The sequence below is a fragment of the Xyrauchen texanus genome, chromosome 33 (assembly GCF_025860055.1).
Source record: "Xyrauchen texanus isolate HMW12.3.18 chromosome 33, RBS_HiC_50CHRs, whole genome shotgun sequence".
Lineage (NCBI taxonomy): Eukaryota > Metazoa > Chordata > Actinopteri > Cypriniformes > Catostomidae > Xyrauchen > Xyrauchen texanus.
Window position 1 is genome coordinate 27,989,880 of NC_068308.1, and position 24,061 is coordinate 28,013,940.

A 24,061-nucleotide genomic window follows, 5' to 3' on the forward strand; every position below is an offset into this window, starting at 1 on the left:
CAAAATGAACATTCTTTACTCACCCTCATGTTGTTCCAAACCCATATAACGGACTTCTTCCATGGAACACTAAAGGAGATAATAGGCTAAATGCTAGCTTTAGTCACTAATCAATTTCACTATGGAAAAAAAAATATTTAGATTAAGATGAACAAAGATAAACTGGTGAAATGTTTAAAATAGGATTGTCATTATAATAATATTAAAACATAAAACGACGACATATTATGCACGTATACATTTGGCTGGAAATTATAAAATGTAGAAACAGAAGACCGAGAAGGCTAGCTCACATACTAACTCGCTTTTATTAATACAGAACTGCATGCTACAGAGACTGTACAGCATTAACATTTATTCATTACAAAAACATGGTTTTTGGGAACCATTTCAAATAATGGAAAACAAAAGAGAAAAAAAGAGAGCATAAAATAGGAACAGGAACATCACAGCCGTTAAGGAAACATTCAAACTATTCATCATTAGCATCTTAATAAACCAGAGAAGAAATAGACGGGTTACAGTTGCGTCATGTCAACTACAATGGCACCGAGTGGATGATTCTGTTGTAGCTTTTTTTTTTTTTTTTTTTTAACAGCTTCTTGCAACATCAACATGCCTATTTTTTCCTATCTACCTATATGTAGTAGTGTACTTAAAAGTGGCAGTTTGTGTTTTTTTTGTAGCATTTCATAGTTTTTTACGAACCTCCTAATATACATAATTTGGCCCTTGAGGGTTTATACAGTATGATATCCGTCTTTTATTAAGTTTACATTTTATTATTTGACAATCTGCTACAAAACACTTTTGTTATAGCAACATTTATACTACATACATAGCAATCTATGTAACGTCACAGCAAATTATGGTTGAAAACAAAAAGAAAAACAAACATTTGACAATGAAAGTACCTACAGCATAATAAAAAGGTGGTAAGGAAATTATCACAAATTTTGGCACGGGAAATCTGTACACAAATCTACAGTCCAACAGAGATGAGACTGTGCAATAGAAAAAAAAGGGCTGCAGACGAAATTCAGCTACTGAAAACATGTAACCCACTGTCCCGTTTCAAGTTTCCTTTTCACCAATTGTAAAATGGCTTATAGATATGTTTCTAGAAATGAACGTGTGCATAAGTCTGTTAATCTAAAAGTTTCTTTTGTTGAGAATCTACTCTGTAGTTTAGGTGGAATCCTGGTTTAAAAAAAAAATTTAAAAAACAAACATAAAGTTAAAACAAAGCATTTTGCAAGCAAGTTGCTTACGTTAAGAAAAAGAATATTTATACAATGTATTAAGAAAAAGAAAAGATTTCAAAAAGGGACAACATACAAGATACAACAAGCAATCTCTAAAGCAATAAATACTACTGGTCCTAGCATTGTGACAGTTTGTACTGAATATCCCAAACCCACCCAACCCTATCCCAAAACATCCCCCCAATTGAGTACTCCCTGCCCTGGTAAACGAAAAAAAAAAAAAATAAAACAGACAACACAATGGAACAATGCATATTAACACAGTAATCCCCCCCATATTTCTGTACATTTAAACAAGAACAAGTAACATCACAATTAAAAGTTGTTCCTCACTTGGAGAGGTGTCTCCACGGTCCTCATGCCCTCTGAGTTTTGGACAGTTGTAAAATGATTGGTTCACAAGCTCGTATTTAATACAAATAATAAAGGAGAACCAACTCTATGACAAAAGGGCTTTCTGAATCCTCACCTACTTTGTATATCTGTCTTTAAACATGTCTATGCAAAACTACATAACAATTATGTATTTTTCTGTTATACAGCTGAAAAGAAAGCTAAAAACAAAATAATCAAAATTCATAAAAAAATTTGGCAGATTCACAAAGCTATACTCTACAACTTAGTATATTTTATTATCAATATTTCATCATAACAATTTCATTTTTTTTAGATTATGACAGGTCAAATATTGACCAATGAACTTTGATAAAAAATTAACTAATTTTCAAAGCCATATCGCACAGAAAAACAATTAAATCGAAACACAGAACGGGAAAAAAAAGAGACTGAAGACGCACGACAGACAGAAATAGCTGGTTTAAAAAAAAGAAGCTAGTCTATTGACTTCGTTACGAGCGAAAGGGGTTGTGTCGGGCCGGAGCTAGACAGCAGAGAGTGGGAATGACACAACAATGTGGGCCTGGAGGAGGCGGAGCCTGTGGGTCGGGATGATGACGCATCTGAGGGATCCAACGAGCCGTTGTGCGCCGGGCCGGATGTTTTACCTGTCCCGGAGTTGTCCAACAGAACTAAGGGTGGAGGCGGGGCCATGGAAAGGTGTTGGTGTTGGGAGGACAAGAGCAGGGGGGGCGGTTTCATTGTCAGTGAGAGAGGTTGCATTTGTTCAGTCTGTGGTTTGGACTCTTTCGAGGACGGGGAGGGAGATACCATGGATGGGGAGGATGGGGGGGACTCTAGAAAGCTTCCATCCGAAGAGGGAGGACTGGCACAGCTGCCTTCACCTTGAATGTAGCGAATGCACTTCTTTTTTCTCCTAGAAAAAAAAAATAAAAAAAAGAGAGGACTTGTTTAACCTATCAGACATGACTCGGATCGCACAACAGAGCTTTAACGTCCATTTAAATGCACTTGACCATCACATAACTCTATTTAGGACACCCTTGCTGATCTCAACTTTTCTTGAACCCACTTTAGACTCTGCATGAAAATGGACGCTAAAGCTGAATGACAAAGCCAAAAGGACAGAAGAGTATCAGAGCTGTCTTGCTCTCACAAAGTGTCTCAATGTACAATTATACAGTACATGCAGAGGAGAGTACAGAAGATGAACAGACAGACAGGTGCCAAAGAGAGGTGGAGGATGAGAAGGGAGATGAAGAGTATCTAACCCCTATGGCACCGTAGGACATGTTCAAAGAGGTGAGGCCTAAATCTCTCTTTGTTTTCCTTCAGAACTCCAAACAAAGAACTCCACCCTGGTTTTTGTAAACCGCGAGGGGATCCATCCGGTTTACACATCAGCTTGAATTATTACACTCCTCTTTCTCCCTTCTTTTTTCCTGTCTTTTTCTTTGTGTTCCTTGAGGGGAAGTTCAGATTCTGGGGTAAGAGGTTACAGAGGAAGCGCTACTCTCAGCTTGCCCCTAAGACATGTGTGTGAGCGCTCTGCACAGAGGTCGCACTGCCATGTTTGCATTTCTGCTCAGGTCAGGACCCTCCCTCGTCTGCTACGCCTACGGCCAGCCATTCCAGCCAGCTACATCGGCAAAATCGCACCAGCGCCAAGCCAGCACGCCGTGAGGAAGGGGTAGAGAGAGTGAGCCAGAGAAAAGGAGAGAGAGGGAAAACCTCAGTGTACCTTGCCCTTCCTGACCTTACCACCCCCCTCCCTCCCCAAAAACTCTCTTTATCCTGCCTAAAGGGCAAGCTCAGTGATGCAGCCAAGGCTAACTCAAAAAGAAAAGAAAGAGAGGAACAAATGCACAGAATGAAATAAAGGGAATTAAATCAAAGACAGGGGGAGCTATAGAGTTGCAGGAGATGGAACTTGTAAATTAACCAGTAACTTGTGGTTCTTGTGGTTTTGTAAGAAAATAGAATCCAGGTAAGGATTGTTTCTTAAGTTATACCCCTGCCTGCTCTTATGCGTGTTGGTTTTCAGACAAAAGTGCGAGTGAGAGAGGCAGAGAGACAGGGAGAAAGAGACATTGAGAGTGAGAGTGACAGGCAAGGAGGTAGTTATAGACTAATGATTAAAAAGGAAAAATGACCGGAGTCAAATAAGAGAGGAGATTTTGGGGCGGAAAATCTTATCGACTCTGTGTACAGTGGACATACAGAACTTATAACATGCAGTCTACTGTAGGACTATCTGAACAGAAAAGAAATGGCACTTCAGGGTCAAAGATGGTTGAATAGAGAGGAAAAGACTTGGAGTTGTGTTAGCTTGGTATGTATTTCACATCGCTGCCATTGTATATCTACAATACATGTTTAAAAATACTTTGCGTAGACATTGGTTGTGGATTGAGGGGCAGTTCTGTCTGCCAAGGTGCCTGTCAAACAGCGGCAAATAAGCTAATATCCATTTTTTAAGAGCCATATTGATTCTAAGTATCTCCCTGTGTTCCTTATTGATTTATAGGTCTCTGAGGGAATTTCACCAGATGCATCTTTCAGGAAACAGAGTTGAGTCGGGTCTTTTAACCTTCTAGCTCCCTAAATCAAGATGCAATTACCACCGTTTTACAGCCAAAAAAATTAAATACATAAAATGCACAGGCTGTTGCTCAACATGAGAAGAGGTGCTGAAGAGAGGAACTTTCCCTCATAAACACAACCTTATCAACTCCGGCTCCAAAATAAACATTTAAGCAAATAAAACTGTCTAGCGTGGCAATATTTTTCCTTAGGAACTGCAACATAATGCATGGTTTGAATCACAATACAAGAACGACAGCTTAAACCTAATTTTTTTACTACTAACTTTTTTAGTCAACTGATTAGTAACTGTTGTGCATCTTTTCTTAACTTTTAACAATCAGAAATTTAAGAAACAGGAAAAACCGGTAAAGATGGATTTCTAGACTACCAAGGATAATGAAAAGGGGATAGAGTGACCAAGTAGAAATGGACCACGCGTAAACAGACAGTGGAGTACCACAACAAAACAGCACTATGTCTGATGTCCACGATGAGGGAAGGGTGAGAAAAGAGTGCACAAGCATGACACAGAAAAGGGTATTACTTAGCAGAAACAAATACCTACCATCACCATATTCCCAATTCAAAGACTGCTTGTATTAGAACAGAAAGACAAGAGGTTGGGACTGAATAAAGGGTTATAAGAGAAGAGTGGAGAAGGAAGAAAAAGAGGAGGGAAAAAAAGAGAGAGGCGTGATGAGATAACATCACCCCAATCCTGTCCTCCACACAAGTGGCTACATCACACAATTCTTATAGAAGTGACCAGGAACAAATAGTACACAAAAGCAGTCAAGTCCGTTGGGTGGTAAAGTAGCAATACCATCAAGTTTACTTCTAAATAATATTTTATAATGTATAAAAAATACAAATACATCAAAATATGAACATAAATAGATTTAATAAAATTAAATCTTTTTTTAATTGAAAAAGTGTATGCTTGATTTGAAATTTTAACCGCAATGCCTTGGTAATTATTTTCGTCATTGTCTGCTCAAGGATCTCTGTTCCTCTACAAGAAGTGTTTTAAAAGTCAAAAAGCGACAGATACGAGTAAGCAGGAAGTCTTTGTAAACATTGGAACTGAAATAAGGCTTGGAAATGGGAGGAAAACACAACCCATAGAAAGTGTTGAAAGAAAGAAAACTGATGTTTGTAATCTGATAATCAACATTATCCTTATCTATACTTTCTCCCCAAGAGTGGGGCTGGGAATATACCTGCAGGGTTTGCACCATAAACCCAGCTGGTCAAGCCCGAACAAGGCACGACACTTCTTAGGGGTATTTGCATCTGTTATCCATAGAGGAACATATAAACACAACATACAAAAAGAAAGAAAAAAGCACATGTCATTGGACAAAAAAAGGCATGGGGCTAGAGCAAAGGATTCAGCTGTGGACATTGGTACCATGCCTCCCCAATAACTTACCATGGACCAGCCCATCTCAACTCTTCTGGCCACACCCCCTTAAATAGTGGGAATTAAATCCCGCCTCTTAATCTTTATCCCGCCTATATACATTTTAAATTAAAAAGAGGAATTTTGAACTCCTTGTGTGAACTAATAGAAACTTGCACCCATGACAGCAGAGACGGCTTGAATGAGCATCAGCGCAATGATACATTTATAGTAACAGTTAACCCAAAAATTTAAATGAAGTCATAATTTAAAACCCTCTATCAAAAGCCATATGATATTCTTTCTTCTGTGAAACACAACACAGTCAAGAGCAGAAATGTCAAAGCTGCACTTTTCCAACAATGAAAGCCAATTGTGATCATCGGGCTGTCAAGCAAGAAATTTCAGTATGGCATGCAAAACTTGATATACAAAGTAGCATGCCAGTTGCATTAACTACTTTTATGATGCTTTTGAAGCTTGACAGCCCCTATAGCCCATCCACTTATCCTTATATGGAACAGAGCAGCTTGGACATAGTGCTAAACATCTCCTTTGTTGTTCCACAGAAGAAAGTAAGTCATCCAGGTTCGAAACAACATTGAGGATGTTCAGAATTTTCCTGATGATATAATCTTTTTATTTTTGGGTGAACTATCCCTTTAAAATTTTGTGCACACACTCACACAAAAATAACAAAGAAATCCCTTTACATTTGCCCCACCTAGCGTAAAAAATACCCATCCCTTCTGATTTGCAGAAGCTGCTGATTGGCAGAATAAGTTGTGGTGTGGAGAGAATGCGAGATTGAGAGAGCCAGAAAGTAGGGAGAGGGAGTAGGCACCAACGAGAGAGGTCCCCAAGCTTTCACCTGCTCTAGCACACCTGCCAGCACACCAGATACACACCTGCATGGGCCACACCAGTTATTCTGCTGGTCAAGCCCGAAGCGTGCACGGCACTTCTTTGGGGCGCTCAGATCTGATGCGATGAAGAGGGGAAGAGGAAGCCAGCGCATAGGAGAGACGGAATCAGAAAAGAGAGCGGAAAAGAAAGACAAATTGAATCCAATCCAATGTGAGGAGCTCTATAAAAGGCTCACTACTATGCACTACTACACAACCCCCCCAAAAGTGATAAATGTAAATAGTTGCAATTAGAGCTGCACAATTAATCAAAATTAGTCTGCATGTACTTCATGCATCAATGTGAAAGGGCAGCCCTCAGTTCTGCCAGTAGACTTAAGTTTTTGCTGTAACAATTTACTATTCAAATTGGTGTAGTTTTGTGAACACAACAGAGACTGAAAGGTTTTCTTCAATAATAATAATAATAACAATAACAATCAATATTATGCTATAATAAATAATAGACTGGGTTCCAAAAAACAGTGTGATTTAAAAGTGGACTGAGACCCAATCACAATTTAAGTGGAGAAAAGAGTTCTCCATCCTTTTTCAAGATCAGGTACAATGTGAATGCAAAGAAAACTGGATTTTTCAAGGATTTTATTAATTTCACGTTGGGGTGAACAGAAAGCGGATCTGAGTTTGGTTATTTTTGTTCTTCTAGCTTTCATATTAAAGCAACAGCAACATGTTATGTTAAATGTATGTGACGTTCAATCACAGTTTAAATTGCAATTGGAATATTTGCCAAAATGTTTGCAATCTGAACATTTCTGACCAAACCGTGCAGCCCTAATGGCACTCATTTGTGCAGTATGCCTTTACAGTTAGGACTACCATATTTTACCATAATTTGTTAGTTATACAAACATTAGAAATTAAAACCAAACACAAGCCAACAAATATGAAAGTAAATGAATGATAGAAATAAATAGAACAGCAAACAATGCATGCCTTTAATAACCAAGACTCATTATAAGAATAAATGCTTGTTTGTTAAAAGGAAGCAAGATGCAGCAGGTACGGGTACATATCTGATGTTCTAGACTGTTATCTGGCGGTTCTAGGCTAGAGGAAGAGATGGAGATAGATTGTTGAGGCAGCAGCAGAAGCTGGGAGGAACTATAGGAGGGAGGCGGAGCATTAGTTTAAGCCAGGGAAACATTACAAAATTTCATAAACCAAGCCCACGTTCATCCACCTTTCACACCGGTTAATCCACCTGAGCACTGGCCAGGTAAAGGGGTGATGGGTGTGTGAGGAGGGTAAAAGGTGGCCGTTAGTGGAGCAGACCAAGCTTAGAGACAGGGCAGAGCCTGCACTCATGCTGGGGACCAGAAGGAGGTACAGGGGCAGCTACTGAAGACAGTAGATTAAGGAGGTTTACCCTGGTAACAACATCTCTTATTCTTAGCATAACAATTCTTTAGAACAGTAGTCTTTCCTATAAATATACTGCAGCTGCATGCTTTGAGTTTAGCAAATTGGGGATGATTTATTTTTTATTTTTTTTACATAATATTGGATGACTTTTAACATAGAAGCATCATATGATGAAATAATGTGTATAATGAAAAATTGAGCAAAGGAAACAACTGAAAAGAAGACAGCATAATTGGAGCAAAAATAAAGCAATTTATACTTCAAGATAATTACTTGGAAATAAAAAAGATATATAAAGCAAAAATTAACATTTAGCATTATAGAATTTGTATACTGCACAAACAGTTATATAAATACATAAAGAACCCAAAAAAGGGGGGAAAAACATGTTAGTAATTTAAGACTCAAAATGACATTAGCACCTGTAATCGGAGGGAGTGAAAGGCAAGGGTTTGGAAAATATTCTCTGTGCTCTGGAAAAAAAAAAAGAACAAGATAGAGAGGCCTTCAAAAGGGGATCCATGATGGAGAGAAACCGCAAATACATTATTCTGCATTCTTCCTGGACAATCTCTCACAAAATAGAGAATCAATGAAAATCATAAAGAAGCAGAACAGCAAAGTAAATAAAATCAATGTAATCAGCAAACCTCCTTAATGTCTTGGTGAACTTTCCAAATATGCATTTCTTTATATATTATATACATCGTTCAGCCACAACATTAAAACCACCTGCCTTATATTGTGTAGGTCCCCCTCGTGCCACCAAAACAGCACCAACTCCCATCTCAGAATAACATTCTGAAATGCTATTCTTCTCACCACAATTATACAGAGCGGTTACCTGAGTTACTTTGTCAGTTCAAACCAGCCTAGCCATTCTCTGTTGACCTCTCAAACCAGCCCATCTGGCACCAACAATCATCCAAGCGATTATCCAATCTGCCAATGTGTGGCAGCAGTGCAGTGCATAAAATTAAGTGGATACAGGTAGGAGTTTCAGTTAATGTTCACATCAACAAGTGATTTTTGGTGCCAGATGGGCTGGTTTGAGTATTTCTGTAACTGCTGATCTCCTGGGATTTTCTCGCACAACCGTCTCTATAATTTACTCAGAATGGTGCAAAAAACTAAAAAAACATCCAGTGAGTGTCAGTTCTGTGGATGGAAATGTCTTGTTGAGAGAGGTCAACAGAGAATGGCCAGACTGGTTCGAACTGACAAAGTCTATGGTAACTCATATAACCACTCTGTGCAATTGTGGTGAGAAGAATAGAATCTCAGAATGCTATTCGGAAATGCGGGTTGGCACGAGGGGGACCAACACAACATTAGGCAGGTGTTTTTAATGTTGTGGTTGATTGGTGTAAACACATAAAAAGCATGAAGCAGGCACAGCCCAAAGTTACAATCACATAGGAGACACATCAAGCACAGTCCAATGGCGTGACACAAGCATGAAGGCTGGCACAGTTCTTGCACTCAGTCACAAGGGTGATTAACTCACACACTATCAAAATATACAGTACATATCACAGTACGATAAATGCTGGAGGGTGGCTGGGCGAAGAGGGAGGAGGGCAGCTTGTGGGAGTGGAGGAGGTGGGGGGGTCATGCATATTCAGTGTTATTAATGCTCAACATGGGGTGAAGGGAGGGGAGGGGGATAACAAGCAGTCTATCGTGTAAATATTGCATTGGGTAGCATAGCTATATACAAAATGAGGCAGGCACAAAAAAGAGATGAGAAAAAAAAGGCTGGACTTTCATCTCTGAGATGTCACACTTGTGACAGATGATGGGTCTGCTCTAATATGAGAGATAATTGCAGCTCACTTACCATTGCCCTCTCCTGCCTGCTTTTCCCTTTTTCTCTTCTTCTTTTTCCCCTGATAGTTACCCGCCAGAAAAAGAGAAATAGACAGGAACCTTAGTTATTATATTGCAGAAAAGACCGAGACATGAAATGAACAAGAGAGCCCAATGTTTTCACTGATTTATTTATTCATGTTACAGCCTGAAGGTTTCAATTGCCACCGCAGGACACAATATAACTTTCCCTATCTTTCCCTCTTATCCTGTTTTTCTCCTTTTGTTTATTCCTTCTGTTTCTTTTTGCTGCTTAGCTCTTCTTTTATTGTAAAAAACGATTGGAAGCTCTTGAGGTTTCTTTGAGTGAGTCTGTTTACTGGAGGGGAAGAATAGAGTAAGAAAACTTGCATCTGTCCTCCTTGAAAAGAGAGTATCTTTTTGGCAACAGTTCTGCTAGATGCATTTGTGACCACTGATTGAATCAAGGCCAAGGTTGAGCTCTGGCCAACAGTAAAGGAGTTCAGCTAGATTATTGAATATCGAAAAATGACAGTCCAAGGCAGACACAAGAAAAAGTGCCTTGCACTAAAAATTTTCTATATTCGATTACTGATTAAATCCCAACCAAAGAGCACCTGTGATTTTCTACAACAGTAGAATGAGGCCCTTCTAGCAAGTTATGCTCCCTAAAATCTAGATATACAAGTATTCATCCCTGTTTCCACACTAGTGGTCAGACTCCAAGGAGATTTGACAGGCTTGGCGGTTGGGCAGTTTGTCAGACATGAGGGAGAACGCTCTGCTCCGGCGTAACAGTAAACGGTATGCTCGTTCCCCATTTCTGGCTCCGGAAAGAGATGTCCTCTTTCATCAAAGCTGCAAGGCATTTAGGCCCTGTGGTTATTTAATTACTCTGATCTGAGCTTGCCTTTCTCTTTTTAGGTGAACCAGTGGAATACTAATGAAAGCAGAGGAAAATAGCAGATGAGAAAAAAAACAGGTCTGACTGTGCTGGGAAAAAGCTTGCCTATAGCAGACAGAGTGCCAGACAGCGAGAAGATCTACACTGCACTAGTCTGGAAAGAGAGGACCATCAGAGGTATGTGAGCTTTAGTTCCTCCCACACGATACAGTCAAAGCAGTTTGGTTGATACTGGGCTTATTTACACAAATGCATTTGGCAGTTGCTTTTATCCAAAGCAATTTACAGCACATTGTTTATTCCTTGAGAATCGAACTCATAATCTTGGCATTGCTAGCACTATGCTCTACTAGTGAAGCTACAAGAACACTAGATCTAGATGGCCTTATGTCATGATGTGCCCACTGTGAAAGGAAAACAGCTTCTATCCAAAATAACTTACCGCCAATAAAGCATTCACTGTGTTTTGAATCCATAACCTTTGTGCTACTAACACCATGCTCTACTAGTTAAGCTGTAGGACCACTAAATCTAGATATCCCTATGTCATTATGTGATCCCTGGGGAAGGAATGAAGTATCATTACATGTTGAAAACTTAAAAACTTACATAGTTGTCTCGTGCCGACCATCCGGGGTAGAGCTGCATGTGAAGCTGTCGTTCTTTCCTGGCTAGCTCATAGTATTTGGCCTGTTCCTCTCGAGACAGAGCATGCCACTGCAAACAGACACACACATCCATCGATCACAGTGGCGGTCACACAGGAACAGTCCACTGATATTTTAGGCTCAAGCGACATGGAAGTCAAACCACCATGTTTAAATGTCCCTTTCCCCTGTTGTTCGCCATTGCAATTTTACTCAATGGCAACATTGAGCAAGATTACAATTATACAGAAATAGAAATGTGAATAAGCAATGCTTTTCCACTACCGACAACACTGCAATCTGTGGTCTTGGTAGCTGAGACAGGCTATTACATCATGCTGTGGCTTTGTAGTGTATACTCACCCTTCGGCCTAAGATCTGGTTGATAGCTGCGCTTTCTTTCAGTGTGCACTCTGCCACCACTTTGGCTCTCATTTCCTTCATGTAAAGCATGAACGCATTCAGGGGTTTCTTTATGTGTGGCTGCTTCTTTTTCTCTTCCTCCTTTTTTGCATCCTGATGTTTTCTGCAAAAGGGAGGGAATGGACATTAGTTATCCAGCTTGACCAGCACCAAACCAGCACTAACCAACATTGGACCACCATCCATCCATCCATCCATCCATCTATCAATCTATCTCCAAATGGATTGACTGATCAGATGCAATCAGCAGACCAACTTGAATCCTACCCTATTAATACTGAATCTGATATTTAAGTTTGTCTAAAAGTGACTTACGAGCTGTTAAGGGATCCAATGTCACTATGAGAGGACTCTTGCTTGACGTTTGGTGTGACGATGGCTGGGTGTGGGATTCCTGTGGTGTGCAAACTGTGATGGGGGGGCACCATGTGAGGAGGGAACCTGGAGGAGAAAAGACTGTGTAAATCGTCAGAGTGGACACGGGTGAAATGATGGATGGACACATAGATTCACATAGCAGAGCATTGAATATGAGCTAAATACTAAACACATCACAGTGGCTATGAAGCTACAAGCAAGAGTTATCCAAAACAACTCTGTTATGTGAGAGACAGGAAGAGACTGTAAATGACAAATCAAAGAGAAAGATCTCAAATTCACTCTTCACCAGAGTTAACAAAGACACGTAAAATGGCATTCACAACTATTTAAATTCCATTATGTGATCCAATTCTAAGTGAAACAGAAGATTCAGTGGGAAATAATGTAGGACGGGACTTAATGTTTTCCATTGTGTTTTGAATGGTTTGTAAATAGTGGGTTGTATTTTGTTTACATCAGCAAAAAAGAAAAGTAGTTTCAGAGACAAAGTTTTTACAAAAATAATTTTGTAAAAAGATTATGATTTGTTTTCCTCTTGAGAATAAAAAAAAAGAGGAGACATTAAGAAAATACATATAGGGTCAGTTATGGTTTTATATTGTCTTTAACATCCATTACAATTTTGACTGCATTGTAATAAATTGGGCTATGATATTATTGGTTTATATATTTACTGCCCTTACAGTAACAAACATTTTTTAAATTGTATCCTAAATTGTTTTAGAGGTGGAGAAAGTTAAAGTTAAATAATTTTGATAAAAGAATATGAAAATATTTTTTTGCCCATTTCTTTAGAATAACATGAACGGATTAATCATTCACATTGTGGCAAGATACATTAAAGTAAATTAGGTTACATTTTTATATTGTCTTTAATATCTCAGGTCATCATCTACCTCAGTTTACATCAGCATCCCACTGATTAAAATAATCAGTGCGGTCATGTTTGGACAATTTTGTTTGATAATTTCCTTCCCATTTACTTGGCGTTTACTGATTATTCTCCTTTGCTTACTTTTTCTAATATATGTAGCATTCCTAAAATAATCTACGATATTATCCACTAGTATTGTGTAAAGATCTGTAGGAAAGCAGAATATATTCCTGAGTGTACATATTCATATTTCTGTGCCTATGTGTTTTGTGTTTGTAGTCTGTCCCAGCAGTGCGTGACCATACACAAATCTGGGAGCAAGAATGGAGGATGATGAAGAAAAAAAGAGAGAAGGAATAATTCTTTTTTTCTTTCTTTTTCAAACAGCTCATTATCTGCTTGAATGTGGCTATATGGCTTGGAGCCAGAATATAATGATGAGCATAAACTCACAAGGAACAACTGCCATCCCGTCTGTTTTACAGAGGGGGGGACAGGCGATGTGGCTGCAGCGGTGGAATCATTAGTCCCCACTTTTTTCAACCCCCTTCCCCCCTTCTATCTGTCCTTACATACTTAAAATTTCCTCTGTTCCACCATCCAATTTTTTCCTTCTTACTGTCCCATCTTTGCCAGTGCGCTGCTGTTTCCATAGCGAGGCCCAGGTTATGGTTTAAACATGATGGCCATCTCTTTGATGCACGGGGCATCATTTCGCTCATCAGCACGTGGCAGAGTCTGCCACCAATTTAGCCCCACTGAGGGATAAGCGTGAAAGAGAAGGGCCCCTGCAGGGTCCAATGTCTCAATCTTCTTCCTCACCAACTGGGTGTCAGTGAGTGCCATTTAATTGTCAGTCGGAGCGATGGCCTCAGTGCCTGTTTAATCTATAATGACCCCACCAGTGTGCTGACTCTGTCTGTCTTTCAATTCCTCTTTCGAAAAATAAGGGATGTGAGCGTAGGTGCGGATGGAGGAACATATCAAAGGGCAGGCACGGTCAGGGGGCAGGGGGCCTACACTTCCTCCCCCGTCACACGGGATGGGTGCTACACCTGAATGGCTCCAACCCCATTATCAAAATAATGTAGCTCATTTGTCGGATCCAAGTCTGTGCAGTTCATGCTCTGAAATGTATTTTTTAGGAGGCTGAAGTCTCAACATGAAGCCCTGTATGCTAACGGCATACTAAATGGCAGCAGAGAAGGCCATTACAATCTCAAAGACAGGCACCAGAGTAAAACACATGAACATCTCTCACAGGGGTAGTTCTCAGAAAATTCTGTCATCATTTACTGCATCATGTTCTTCCAGCCTTCTATAACTTTCTTCCATGGAACACAAAAGGAGTTATCTATGTCCAAGTGGCTCTTTTACATAAAATGTAAGTGGTCAAACATAATTCACTTTCATTCAACTAAATAACTCCTTTTGCGTCTATGGAAAAATGCATGAATAAAAAGTCACCATGCACTTAACAAGCAAATTGGACAAAGCAAGATTTCCCTTTCCCTTCCTCTGCCTTTTTTTCCAAAGAAAAACCATAAACACAATTAATGCAACTTTTCTTGATGCTCATTATTTTTCACAGGAGGCCGGTGACAGAGAGAGCATGCCACTGGTTTTGACACAAACATGCTAAAGCACCTTCCCTCTGTAGAGACACAAGACCACTACTTATTAATCTATGCTAATTCAATTACAGATTATCAAAACGCATTAGCTCTTCCCCAGCACATCACCAATCCCCCTAGCCCCCATTCAGTAGATTCAATTAGCCTGCACTGGAAATAGGATGATCACAATATAAAGGCCTCATTAGAGCACAATCAGCAGTCACTTAAGTCAAGGTCCATTGCTGGAGCAGCAAAGGCTGCAGAACTGCAAAGGTGCATCACAGTGGAGCAGGTAGAATGGTCTTATTCCAGGCCTCTGTTGGGTACAAATGATTCCTCAACAAGGCTGAGACCACAATACACACATAACAAAAGCTGCCAGAGCCAAATGTGTGAAGCCATATGTCGTTTCAGAGTTCAGTTATTACAATGGACCTTCAAGGGTTAAAAATTGCTGCATATTGTGCTTTAGAACTGTTATGTTTGGCCTGTCCATTTAAAAATTAGTACTGATTAAACGTTGGTGTTAACATGTGGGTTTGAGATCTCTGGAGATGTTGAACACAGACTGGGAACTTTTTCACCCAAACATGCTCAAACCCAGGCAAAGATTTAAGATCCTGCTGGACAATTCAGTAAAATTTTTGGAACATGGTATCTGATTTCTAGCTGGTCTAGCTGCTGTTCAAACATTTTGGACCAGCAACAAACCAGTTACCAGCTAGTCATTCCAGCTTATGGTGGTTAAGCTGGTTTTTGGAAAGCTGAAGATGGTTTACGAACCAATGACCAGCTTGGACCAGCTAAAAACCAGCAACCATGTTCCAAAACACAACTTTAATTGGATTTTCCAACAGGGGAGAGTCTCACTCTCTATGTTCCTTCCACCTTTTCTCGCTCCCAGCTCACACTTATCCATCAATGTCCTCTGGTCTTAACTCACCAGGCCTCCAGAGCTGCTTTTCCAATCATGGTGCAATTAAACAGGAGTTTGTCCCTGTCTGGAGACTCGGGCTGGGCTTGAGCAGGTCCCATTTCTATAAACCATAAACCAGACCTGCCTCTGTGCCTCTCTGGCTAGTCTCACCACCATCACCATCATCTTCTTTATATTCATCATCATTGTAAGAAGAGTAATCTGTGCTTCAGGCAAATGGGGGAAGGGCTGAGTGAATGCAGAAAGAAGTGACCACCATATGAAACGGAGTGATTCTGTTACATCTCCCTTTTGTCATTGAATGACATAAAAACCAATAACAGCAGGAGATTTGTCATCTATAGCAAACACCTTCCACTTCTCACATAACAAAGATGAGAATTGTTCACAAGGGAGCAATCATGGTGACAGTTAAAACAATCATGTTATCTTCCACACATATCCCACAATCCCCCCAACACACACAGCCATCAGTTCTCCCCTGGGGACGTTTGTGTCCAAATTGGCACTTCAAATCGTCCCCAGTGGGTTGCACAAAGTTCTCGCTCAGAGTCAAACACTTAATTGTCCTTAACAATTGTTGTATGTCAGATTGTACAATATGACCCTGGTAAGATCTTGTGTACAAGCCGATTAAATAAATCTTTATAATTCCCAAATTTGTTTACGTTTCCCCAAATTTTTGCCAAAATTGCTCAGAGTGCACTGGGTTATACAGAGATTAATTTTGTTCTGTATGTGATAATGGTTTAACCATGGCCAAGACATTCATAGTCGTCTCATCTTTCTCCATTCAACAGGGGTAAACGTTCTTCAGGGGCCTCATTATAAAATGATAACAATAATTAATATTTTAATACATAGCACATCGCAGGGGACTGTCTTTTTGAACACTGAGGCGAGAACTGTCTCTCCTTAAGGGAGAAGTTTGCAATGAGTTTGACAAGCTCGCAAACCAAGCTTGCATTTTATGTGAGTCCACCGTCCCAAAGCTCAACTCACCTTGACATGGACGCATTGACAGTGAGGGCAGTCGGGTAGGGGTGTCTGAAACCTCCCGTTGTGATTGGGTAAACTGGTTGACCTTGCCTAGGAAAAGAAAAAAGGAGGAGAGGTAAAGGAAGGGATGAAAAAAAGAAGAAAGCGCTCTATGCAGGCGGCTTTATTCTCATTTGATCAGAACAAAAATCTAGGGGATTGCAGAGCGCACATCAAAGGCAAGCAAACTCTGAACAATTTGAATGCCACAAATCTGATTGGAATGGCTAATTAAATTTCATAACCCCGTGCTTGGTGTCGATGGAGGCCCCTCTCCCTGAGCTGAAACTAGGTGTTTTGTTGTGCTAATTAAAGACGAAGCACCGGCTCCTTTAATGGAGCCATCACGCTAATTGAGGTCTACACATCCAAAGACAAACAATAATGAATGTAAATTTATACCAAAATAAAGTGCAGAGAATCAAAGGGACCTGGCTGCGCTCGGGGCCTCTCTCGGTATTTAGATCGCGGTGAGAAAACATTAAATTAACAGAGCTTAATTTGTAGCCTTTTGTCATATTAACAAGTGTTGACAAGAGTTACCAGGGGAGAGTCCCCGTGTGGAATTGTGGGTAAAATACTGGCAATCACAGTTCATTACTCTAATTGGACAATACAGAGACATGCAAAATAGCATTTGCCACAGCGGCAATTTAGAGTTTAGGGGACGAAGAAAGCCATGGTGCATTGCTGTGGGCCCCAGCGGTGCATTTCCTGAATGTATAAAATAGAAAAATGTTAAGAGTTAGCCATTGTGCTATTCTGCGTCCAAGTCTTAAACTCTATCTTAAAAAACTAGAGGCCCATAGCAAAGTATAGTAGATGGAGGCCTGGTGAACATAGATACACAACAGCCGTGTTCCACTATCGGGCCAGTGCGAGCCAGATCTATCATTTGGGTCAGCCGGGGCCGATAGCCTCAGACCTCGAGCCCAAGACCAAAATCAGTCTGCATTCCCACCATCGGGCCAATAGCTCCGCAGGGCTTTGCCCAAAAACCAGTCCTTAATATGCCGTCCTGGTGGCAATGTCACACACACTAGCCATTTCACAAGCAAGAGGGAAGCTAAAGCTTGGGTTTTAGACTCTAAAGTCTAGCTAGCCCTCGAAATGAACATGGTGGAGACTGAAGCTGCCATTTGTTCACTTATTTTGGTCTTTGGTTGGTGGAAAGCAAGACCTTACTCAGCGAAACTCCGCCTTTGACATTGACCCCGACTCAATGCCCAGTTGGCCTACTTTGTCCCAAGTGTAATCGACTGGTCAAAGGCATTTGGCCCAGAGGAACCCCAGGAGGTGGCATGATGAATCCCCAGACGTGACAGTGGGAATGCAACTGGCCCTGGGACATACTAGCATCCCCTCATTTGGTCCGATAGTGGAAACGTGGCTAATGACAAATGGCAACATAGAGCAAGGTAAAAAATATAGATTTTTCAATTAATCAAAAATCTTCATTCAAACAATTCCAATAACGATTCATAAAAATTTCAAGAACGATTTTTTACTTTAAAGTTTACTTTAGTTTTGGTTGCACAAATTATTATAACAGATCTGTTGTTAAGTTTTTATTAATATTTTCATAATGTACAAAGTTAGAAGTTTCCCTCACTTCTGTGTATAATTTACAGCACTATGCGAGACATAATTATTTCATATGTAAGAAAAATTGACACTGTAACTGAAATATACCCAAATTAATCAGAATCAAATCGTATCAAAATCTGAATCAAATCAATATTTTGTGAATTGAAATCAAATCAAATTGGAAAATCTTTATCAATAACTATCCCTACTGCAACATATTCTTAAAAGCAGTCTTCAGCATGAAAACTGCTTTTTAAAGGTACTTTGGAATATTTGTTGTTTTGACCGGGTCCCCACACTTTTTGATCAGTGAATTTATTTGTGATTACTGGATAAGGATTTTTAAAAGTAATTTTGATTCAGACTTATTTGCCAATGAATCATTCAGACTGATTTGTGAATCAGTTCAACTGATTCATTGCAAAGAACTGAGTCCAAATAACGATTCACTCACAATTAGATATCAATATGGCTTGAAAGTTTTCACCATTGAAACTTCTGAGACTTATAAGGTTTTATTAATTAAAGGCCTGTACAAAAAATACCCTGATATTTCAAGGCTTACGTTGACAGTGGGAACCCTGTATATTATCGTATATACATAGAAGAAAAATCATCAAAGTCTTATCAGACAAAGAATAATATAAGTGAATAATATGAGTCACAAAGACAATAAGAGAAAAATAAAATTGGGCTGCTTACTGTGGTACTAACCATCCTAGCGGATGGGGGATCTGGCCTACTGTGCCAGGTGACAGGGGGTAGTAGGGGGATATATCTGAAGGATGTGGAGGCCTTGGGATTCCTGCAAGAGAAATAGTCAAATGTAAAGAAGGAAAAGAAAAACGTGTAAACCATATGAAAACTATTTTGCTCTTGTCCTGACACAGAAAAGAGGGAGGAGGCTGAGCACACATGCTCTCTTCTAAATCACACATTCTGATCAAAGCTTGTGGAGGCAGCCACGATGTTGTATGGCACATATAATAATACAGTGCCCTGTCACATTTGTCTATCGAATCAGAGGACTAACAACGGGCGATAATTGAGGTTCACAAGTTAACAACACAAACATTGTGGCAAGTGTTAAGAGAGACTGACACATTGGCGGTGGATTTCTGTTTGAGTGTAAAACAAATAACAACATTGGTTTTAGAATTTCACAGCTAATCAACTGTTACCAACACTGTGCCTGGCAGGGTTGAAGGTCTAAAGAAGACCAGAAATAAAAATAAGTCTCAACAATTGAAAAGATCCTAAAAAAAATGGCCTTTCAAATAGGGCTGCTCTGATACCAAAAATTTGGCAAAAATAATTTTGGGATGAAATTACACAGAAAATAGCTTTTTTTATTTTTTTTTATAAGAACTGCATAAAGTCTTATAGATACAAATGATGCCTTTTCTGTTTTAATTTTCCTGGATTCCATGTTAAATGTTTGAATTAAATGTTATGATCAAATTGTGTTTAATCAAATACATACTGTACAGCTTTAATCAAATGAAAATATAATACTTTTCAACTATATATATATATATATATATATATATAACAGAGCTTTACAGTATTAATGAATATGATTACCTGAGGCGAAAGGCTGCCATGGATATTCAGTACACTTGCTTTTGTGATATTGCTTACAGATAATAATAATAATAATAATAATAATATAACCATTTAATATTATATTATTGTTTCTATAATTATTAATGCGACTGCTTTGATTATTGCACTTTTATACAGAAGTAATATTTTTCTGTCGTAATGTCTTCAATTTCACGAATCCAGTTGAATGGAGCTCTCATTTCAGCTGGACTTTTATTTTGAAAGATCTTTGAAGTTCTTCCTGTTTGTAAAGGGTTCGTTATATCAAACTTCCCGCAACTCACATGCTGAAATCTCTGAGCTGCAACAGAGAAAGAGCTAATTTGAGAGTTTACAGCTGTTTATACACTCAACACATTGATCTGTGGTTCTGCAGATGGATACTATTTGACACACTGCATGGAAATCAAGCATTAGTAATGTGTGTTGCATTTGTGTTGTGTTCGTGTGCATGCCTGTGTGTAAAGGAGATGACAGGGCAGAGGGGTGCGTCTTATTTATACTGTGGCGCGCACACATGTGACTGCATATTATTTAATTAAATGACATCCTTCTGCTGTTTAATGATCACACTTGGCCATATAGAGGCTTTATTATTATTATTTTCAATTGGTCTTTGATTTAATCTCAAAACCCTCATACTACATTACATTTTGCTAATGGCAGCATACTTTAATATGGAACCGAAATTAACAAAAAGATGATAGTGTTCCGTTTTAAATTATTTGGTATTACAATATTTAGTTAGTACTGGTATACCGGGCTACCCTACTTTCGAATGTGACTATCGCCTTCGGAAAGCTCGTTGTACCTTTGCCTAGTCTATAACATTTTACTTTGGAATCTACAAAAACCTCACAAAAATTGTCTAAATATTCTGCCCAATACTGTTGGCTAATGTTTACCACATAAAATGAAGAAAACAATGCTTTCACAGCACATTGGCACTGCATACAGCGACCTTAATACAATTAGTTAATTAATTAAACTCTAAACTCAATTAGGCGACCCCATTAAGCAGCACATTAAACCATCTCTGAGTCCTTAAAGAGGCCCTTGGTGATGAGGTCTGTTATGAGAGGCGAAAAAAAGCCTCTCAAAAATCAAAATTCAGTTTATTGACAGCTTTGAACAGCAGCTGTTTCACTGTAAGGAGGCACTGAAGATGAAACCGCTTCTCTGTACGATAATCCAATTCCTCAACATATAACCAAAATGACATTATATCAAACCTAAATATTATTATTTAAATTTTTAGATGAAGTAATGGATGAAAAGTAGGACAGATACAGCATAAGACTTAAAGCTGAGTTTCCTGGTAAACCTTGACAAGCTGACCACTCATAAAGATTTAATCTTGGCTGGGAGAACTAGACTCCACTATTGTCCATTTCATATGTCATCAAAAGGTGGCAAAACTGAGGTACTCGCTCTGTGCCAAAACAAAGTATGCTCTCTACAGAAGCAGCATTTTAAAGGCATCATAGCCACACTGAAGCGTCGGGTGTATACTTCATGATAAAGCCAAGATGGCAGACAATGTGAGAGAAATGTTGATAATAAACTTGTAATTTAATTAATACCGAGACGTATTGGTAAAAATAGTTCAGAGTTAATAAATATGAATTACTATACCCAATATTATTGTGTGCTATGAGTAGTACTAAGAATTGTGCTGGTAGCTTAGCATCATGCTAACGTCACTCACTATTCAAATAAACTGTTGAGTCTCCTGTCCAGTGTGCTATTTGTGTGGTGTAAAAAGCTACTACCACAGTAGAGGTTATGAGGTCCCATGATGGTTAGAATGTTGTCTTAAATGGAGGCTTATGTAGGAAGTACAAACTGCGAGGTAGTTCACTAGGTTTCGTGACAGAGCTTCTCTTGCTAGGATCAGAACAAGTGTGGAGGGAGCGTCAGTTTTGCTCTAGGTCTGGGATCCTGTAGTTAAGTAACATAATTGATGTTCCTCCTCCCCCATCTCTCCCAGAAGTCAAGTGACTCCATCTCAAAATACACACAATAGGAGGGGCGCAACCTTGGCCAAGTGCCAAGACAAGTCTGAAACAATCCGATGCATCTTAACAGGTAGCTGTGAAATGCAGTAGTACAGCTCTTCCTTGTAAAGACCCCATGAAATGGCTTGACAAGTGCAGTTTTCTTTCCTGTGGTATTCCCTTTTGAAACGGTAAGTTTGGAGGGGACAAATTGACTGGCTTTTCACTTCTTTTTTTGTTCTTTTTTTTTTTAATCGCCACAGCAATTATCCATGATTTGCTACTTGCTGATCAGTGCCAGGTTGTATTAGGGGTCCATTAGATTGCACAAAAATGTGTGTAGTGCAAGATTACTTAATAATATTTTGGTATAGTGGTTAATAGATAAAGACTGTACATTTTAAATGCGATTATCTGCTAAAAGTTTAAGCCAAATAAAACTGCACTTTTATTTAATAGGGTCTTCATATAGCTGCGAATTGGTGTGATTATACACTGTAACCGTGACAACAGTGCTAGTTAACAAGGCCTGACAGTCAGCCTTGGGTCTCATCCAGTCCGTTTTAAAATTCATGAATGTAAAAAGAAGGTGTGTGTGTGTACCTGTTTTGGGGTCCACATCTGCCTGTAGATGTGGAGGGGGGTTCCCAGGCGTGAAGTGCTCATTGCTGTAGGTGATCAGAGGTGTGAGCGGGTGCACATGGTGAGGGTGCTGTACCACGGGGACCTTATTAGACTAGCAAGAAAGAGAAAGAAAGGGGAAGGGTTGGAGGGAAAGAAAGGCATTAATATATGTTTGGGTTAAGGCAGAAAGACATTGGCGCATTCATTTAAACTGTATACATTACAATCGTACAAAATATGCCGTCATCATATTATGAAGACCATCCGTTTATACCACAGGCCAATTCTCAGAATAGTGCGGTTTGTAATTAAAAGCATTTCTGGAGATGTGTAGTGGCACAGGATATTCATTAAAACTGACACATAGGCGAACTGTTTATGCTATGTTTCTCCAACTCAAAGCTGCACCCAAAGCATCTTATTCACAGAGTACCCAGTAAACCAAATAACAGTAAATCTAAACATATTTCAGCCCGTGCCCACACTCCTTTGCTTTGCTCTCCCTCCCCTCACCCCCTTTTCCTCTCAGTTACCCACATCTCATCCTCCCACCCCTTCCTCCCTCTTCTTTTCCTTCAGGGTCTGGTTTTGGTAAGGGTTTGCATTATAAAAGATAGGAAAGGAGGGGGAGAGAAAATCCATTTCTGCATTTTGGTCAAATTGGTTTTAGCTATGTAATCTGCTCTTTGTGCTCTTAAGTGGCACAGGCCCCATTTTCAATTACCCAAGATTACAGCTAAGCAGAGGAGTGCTGAGGCATAGCCTAGCATTAGTGTATTCCCAGAACACGCGACCTAACCAGATTACTGCCGCGCCGTATATTTGACAGGCCCGGCAACAGCCCTGCCTCACACATGGACCGGGGCTTGCTTCCATGTTTTTAATCCGCAGGATTCCAGAGCCAGTAGACATGCATAAATTGGAGTGAGCCGATCAGACTGACAGGAAGACATGCGCATTAAATGACACAGTTGTTTGGATGCATGCAAGTTTGCCCCATTGCTGACCTGCTATGAGTAAAACATGTCATCCGCATGTCTGATTGACAGCTGTGAATGTCCTGCAGTACATTAGAGGGGACAGAAAGGGCATGGAGGGGCCACTGTCTCCCTTTAAAACATGCCAAATCAAATCCAGTCTCCAACTCCAGGCACTTGCAAAGTGGGTTGTCACAAGGCTCAGGCATTGTTAAAAACAATAGCTGTAAATTGTTAGTACAGGCTTTATAAAAGCAGAGGCAAGCCATCCTTTTGTCAAGACTGAAATATCTCAGCTTTCAGAGTGGGGAGGATGAGCCCAAGTTGACTATGGCACCGGTCTGAGAGGTTGAAATGTCCACCCCGGGCCCCTAGATGGGGACGGGAGAAAGAGAAAGGCCACATTCAGAACTAGGGGAGTCCACTTTGCCATATTCCCAATGAAAGATTAATGAACTGAATAGAGCTGCTTGGGGAAAGAATGGGTCTGGGGACTTATTTGGGGCCCCTGAAAGCAGACAATACTGTAGAAAGAGCTGCAAAAAAGTAGGAAGAAAACAAGTTAAAAATAAATAAATTATAAAAAACTTGTCATCAGAAAAACAGACATGGATGACAGCTGCCAAACACAGCTGACGAGTTTGCCACTAAGGCAACAGTGCCGACCCCCTCCCAACGCAAACTACCACCATAACCTCCCCCTCAGTAATGATGTGAAAG

General features: G+C 39.7%; 1 protein-coding gene across 26 annotated transcripts in view; it reads right to left on the reverse strand.

The window, feature by feature from the left end:
* Positions 1 to 295: 295 nt before the first annotated feature.
* The window catches only part of LOC127626740 (transcription factor 7-like 2), a 104,630-nt gene continuing 80,864 nt past the window's right edge, over positions 296 to 24,061 (reverse strand). For 2 of the 26 annotated variants that reach the window (XM_052102730.1, XM_052102720.1), the window contains 10 exons: positions 22,344 to 22,467; positions 18,841 to 18,943; positions 16,516 to 16,602; positions 12,021 to 12,161; positions 11,646 to 11,808; positions 11,244 to 11,352; positions 9,742 to 9,804; positions 8,324 to 8,374; positions 6,519 to 6,591; positions 296 to 2,538 (listed from right to left, as the gene is read on the reverse strand). In XM_052102730.1, coding sequence (XP_051958690.1) covers positions 2,097 to 2,538; positions 6,519 to 6,591; positions 8,324 to 8,374; positions 9,742 to 9,804; positions 11,244 to 11,352; positions 11,646 to 11,808; positions 12,021 to 12,161; positions 16,516 to 16,602; positions 18,841 to 18,943; positions 22,344 to 22,467 — 1,356 coding nt within the window. In that variant the 3' untranslated portion in view covers positions 296 to 2,096. Of the gene's footprint in view, positions 2,539 to 4,773; positions 4,835 to 5,428; positions 5,502 to 6,514; positions 6,592 to 8,323; positions 8,375 to 9,741; positions 9,805 to 11,243; positions 11,353 to 11,645; positions 11,809 to 12,020; positions 12,162 to 16,515; positions 16,603 to 18,840; positions 18,944 to 22,343; positions 22,477 to 24,061 lie in introns of all 26 variants that reach the window. The other 24 variants (XM_052102732.1, XM_052102724.1, XM_052102731.1 and 21 more) reach the window with 20 other exon arrangements.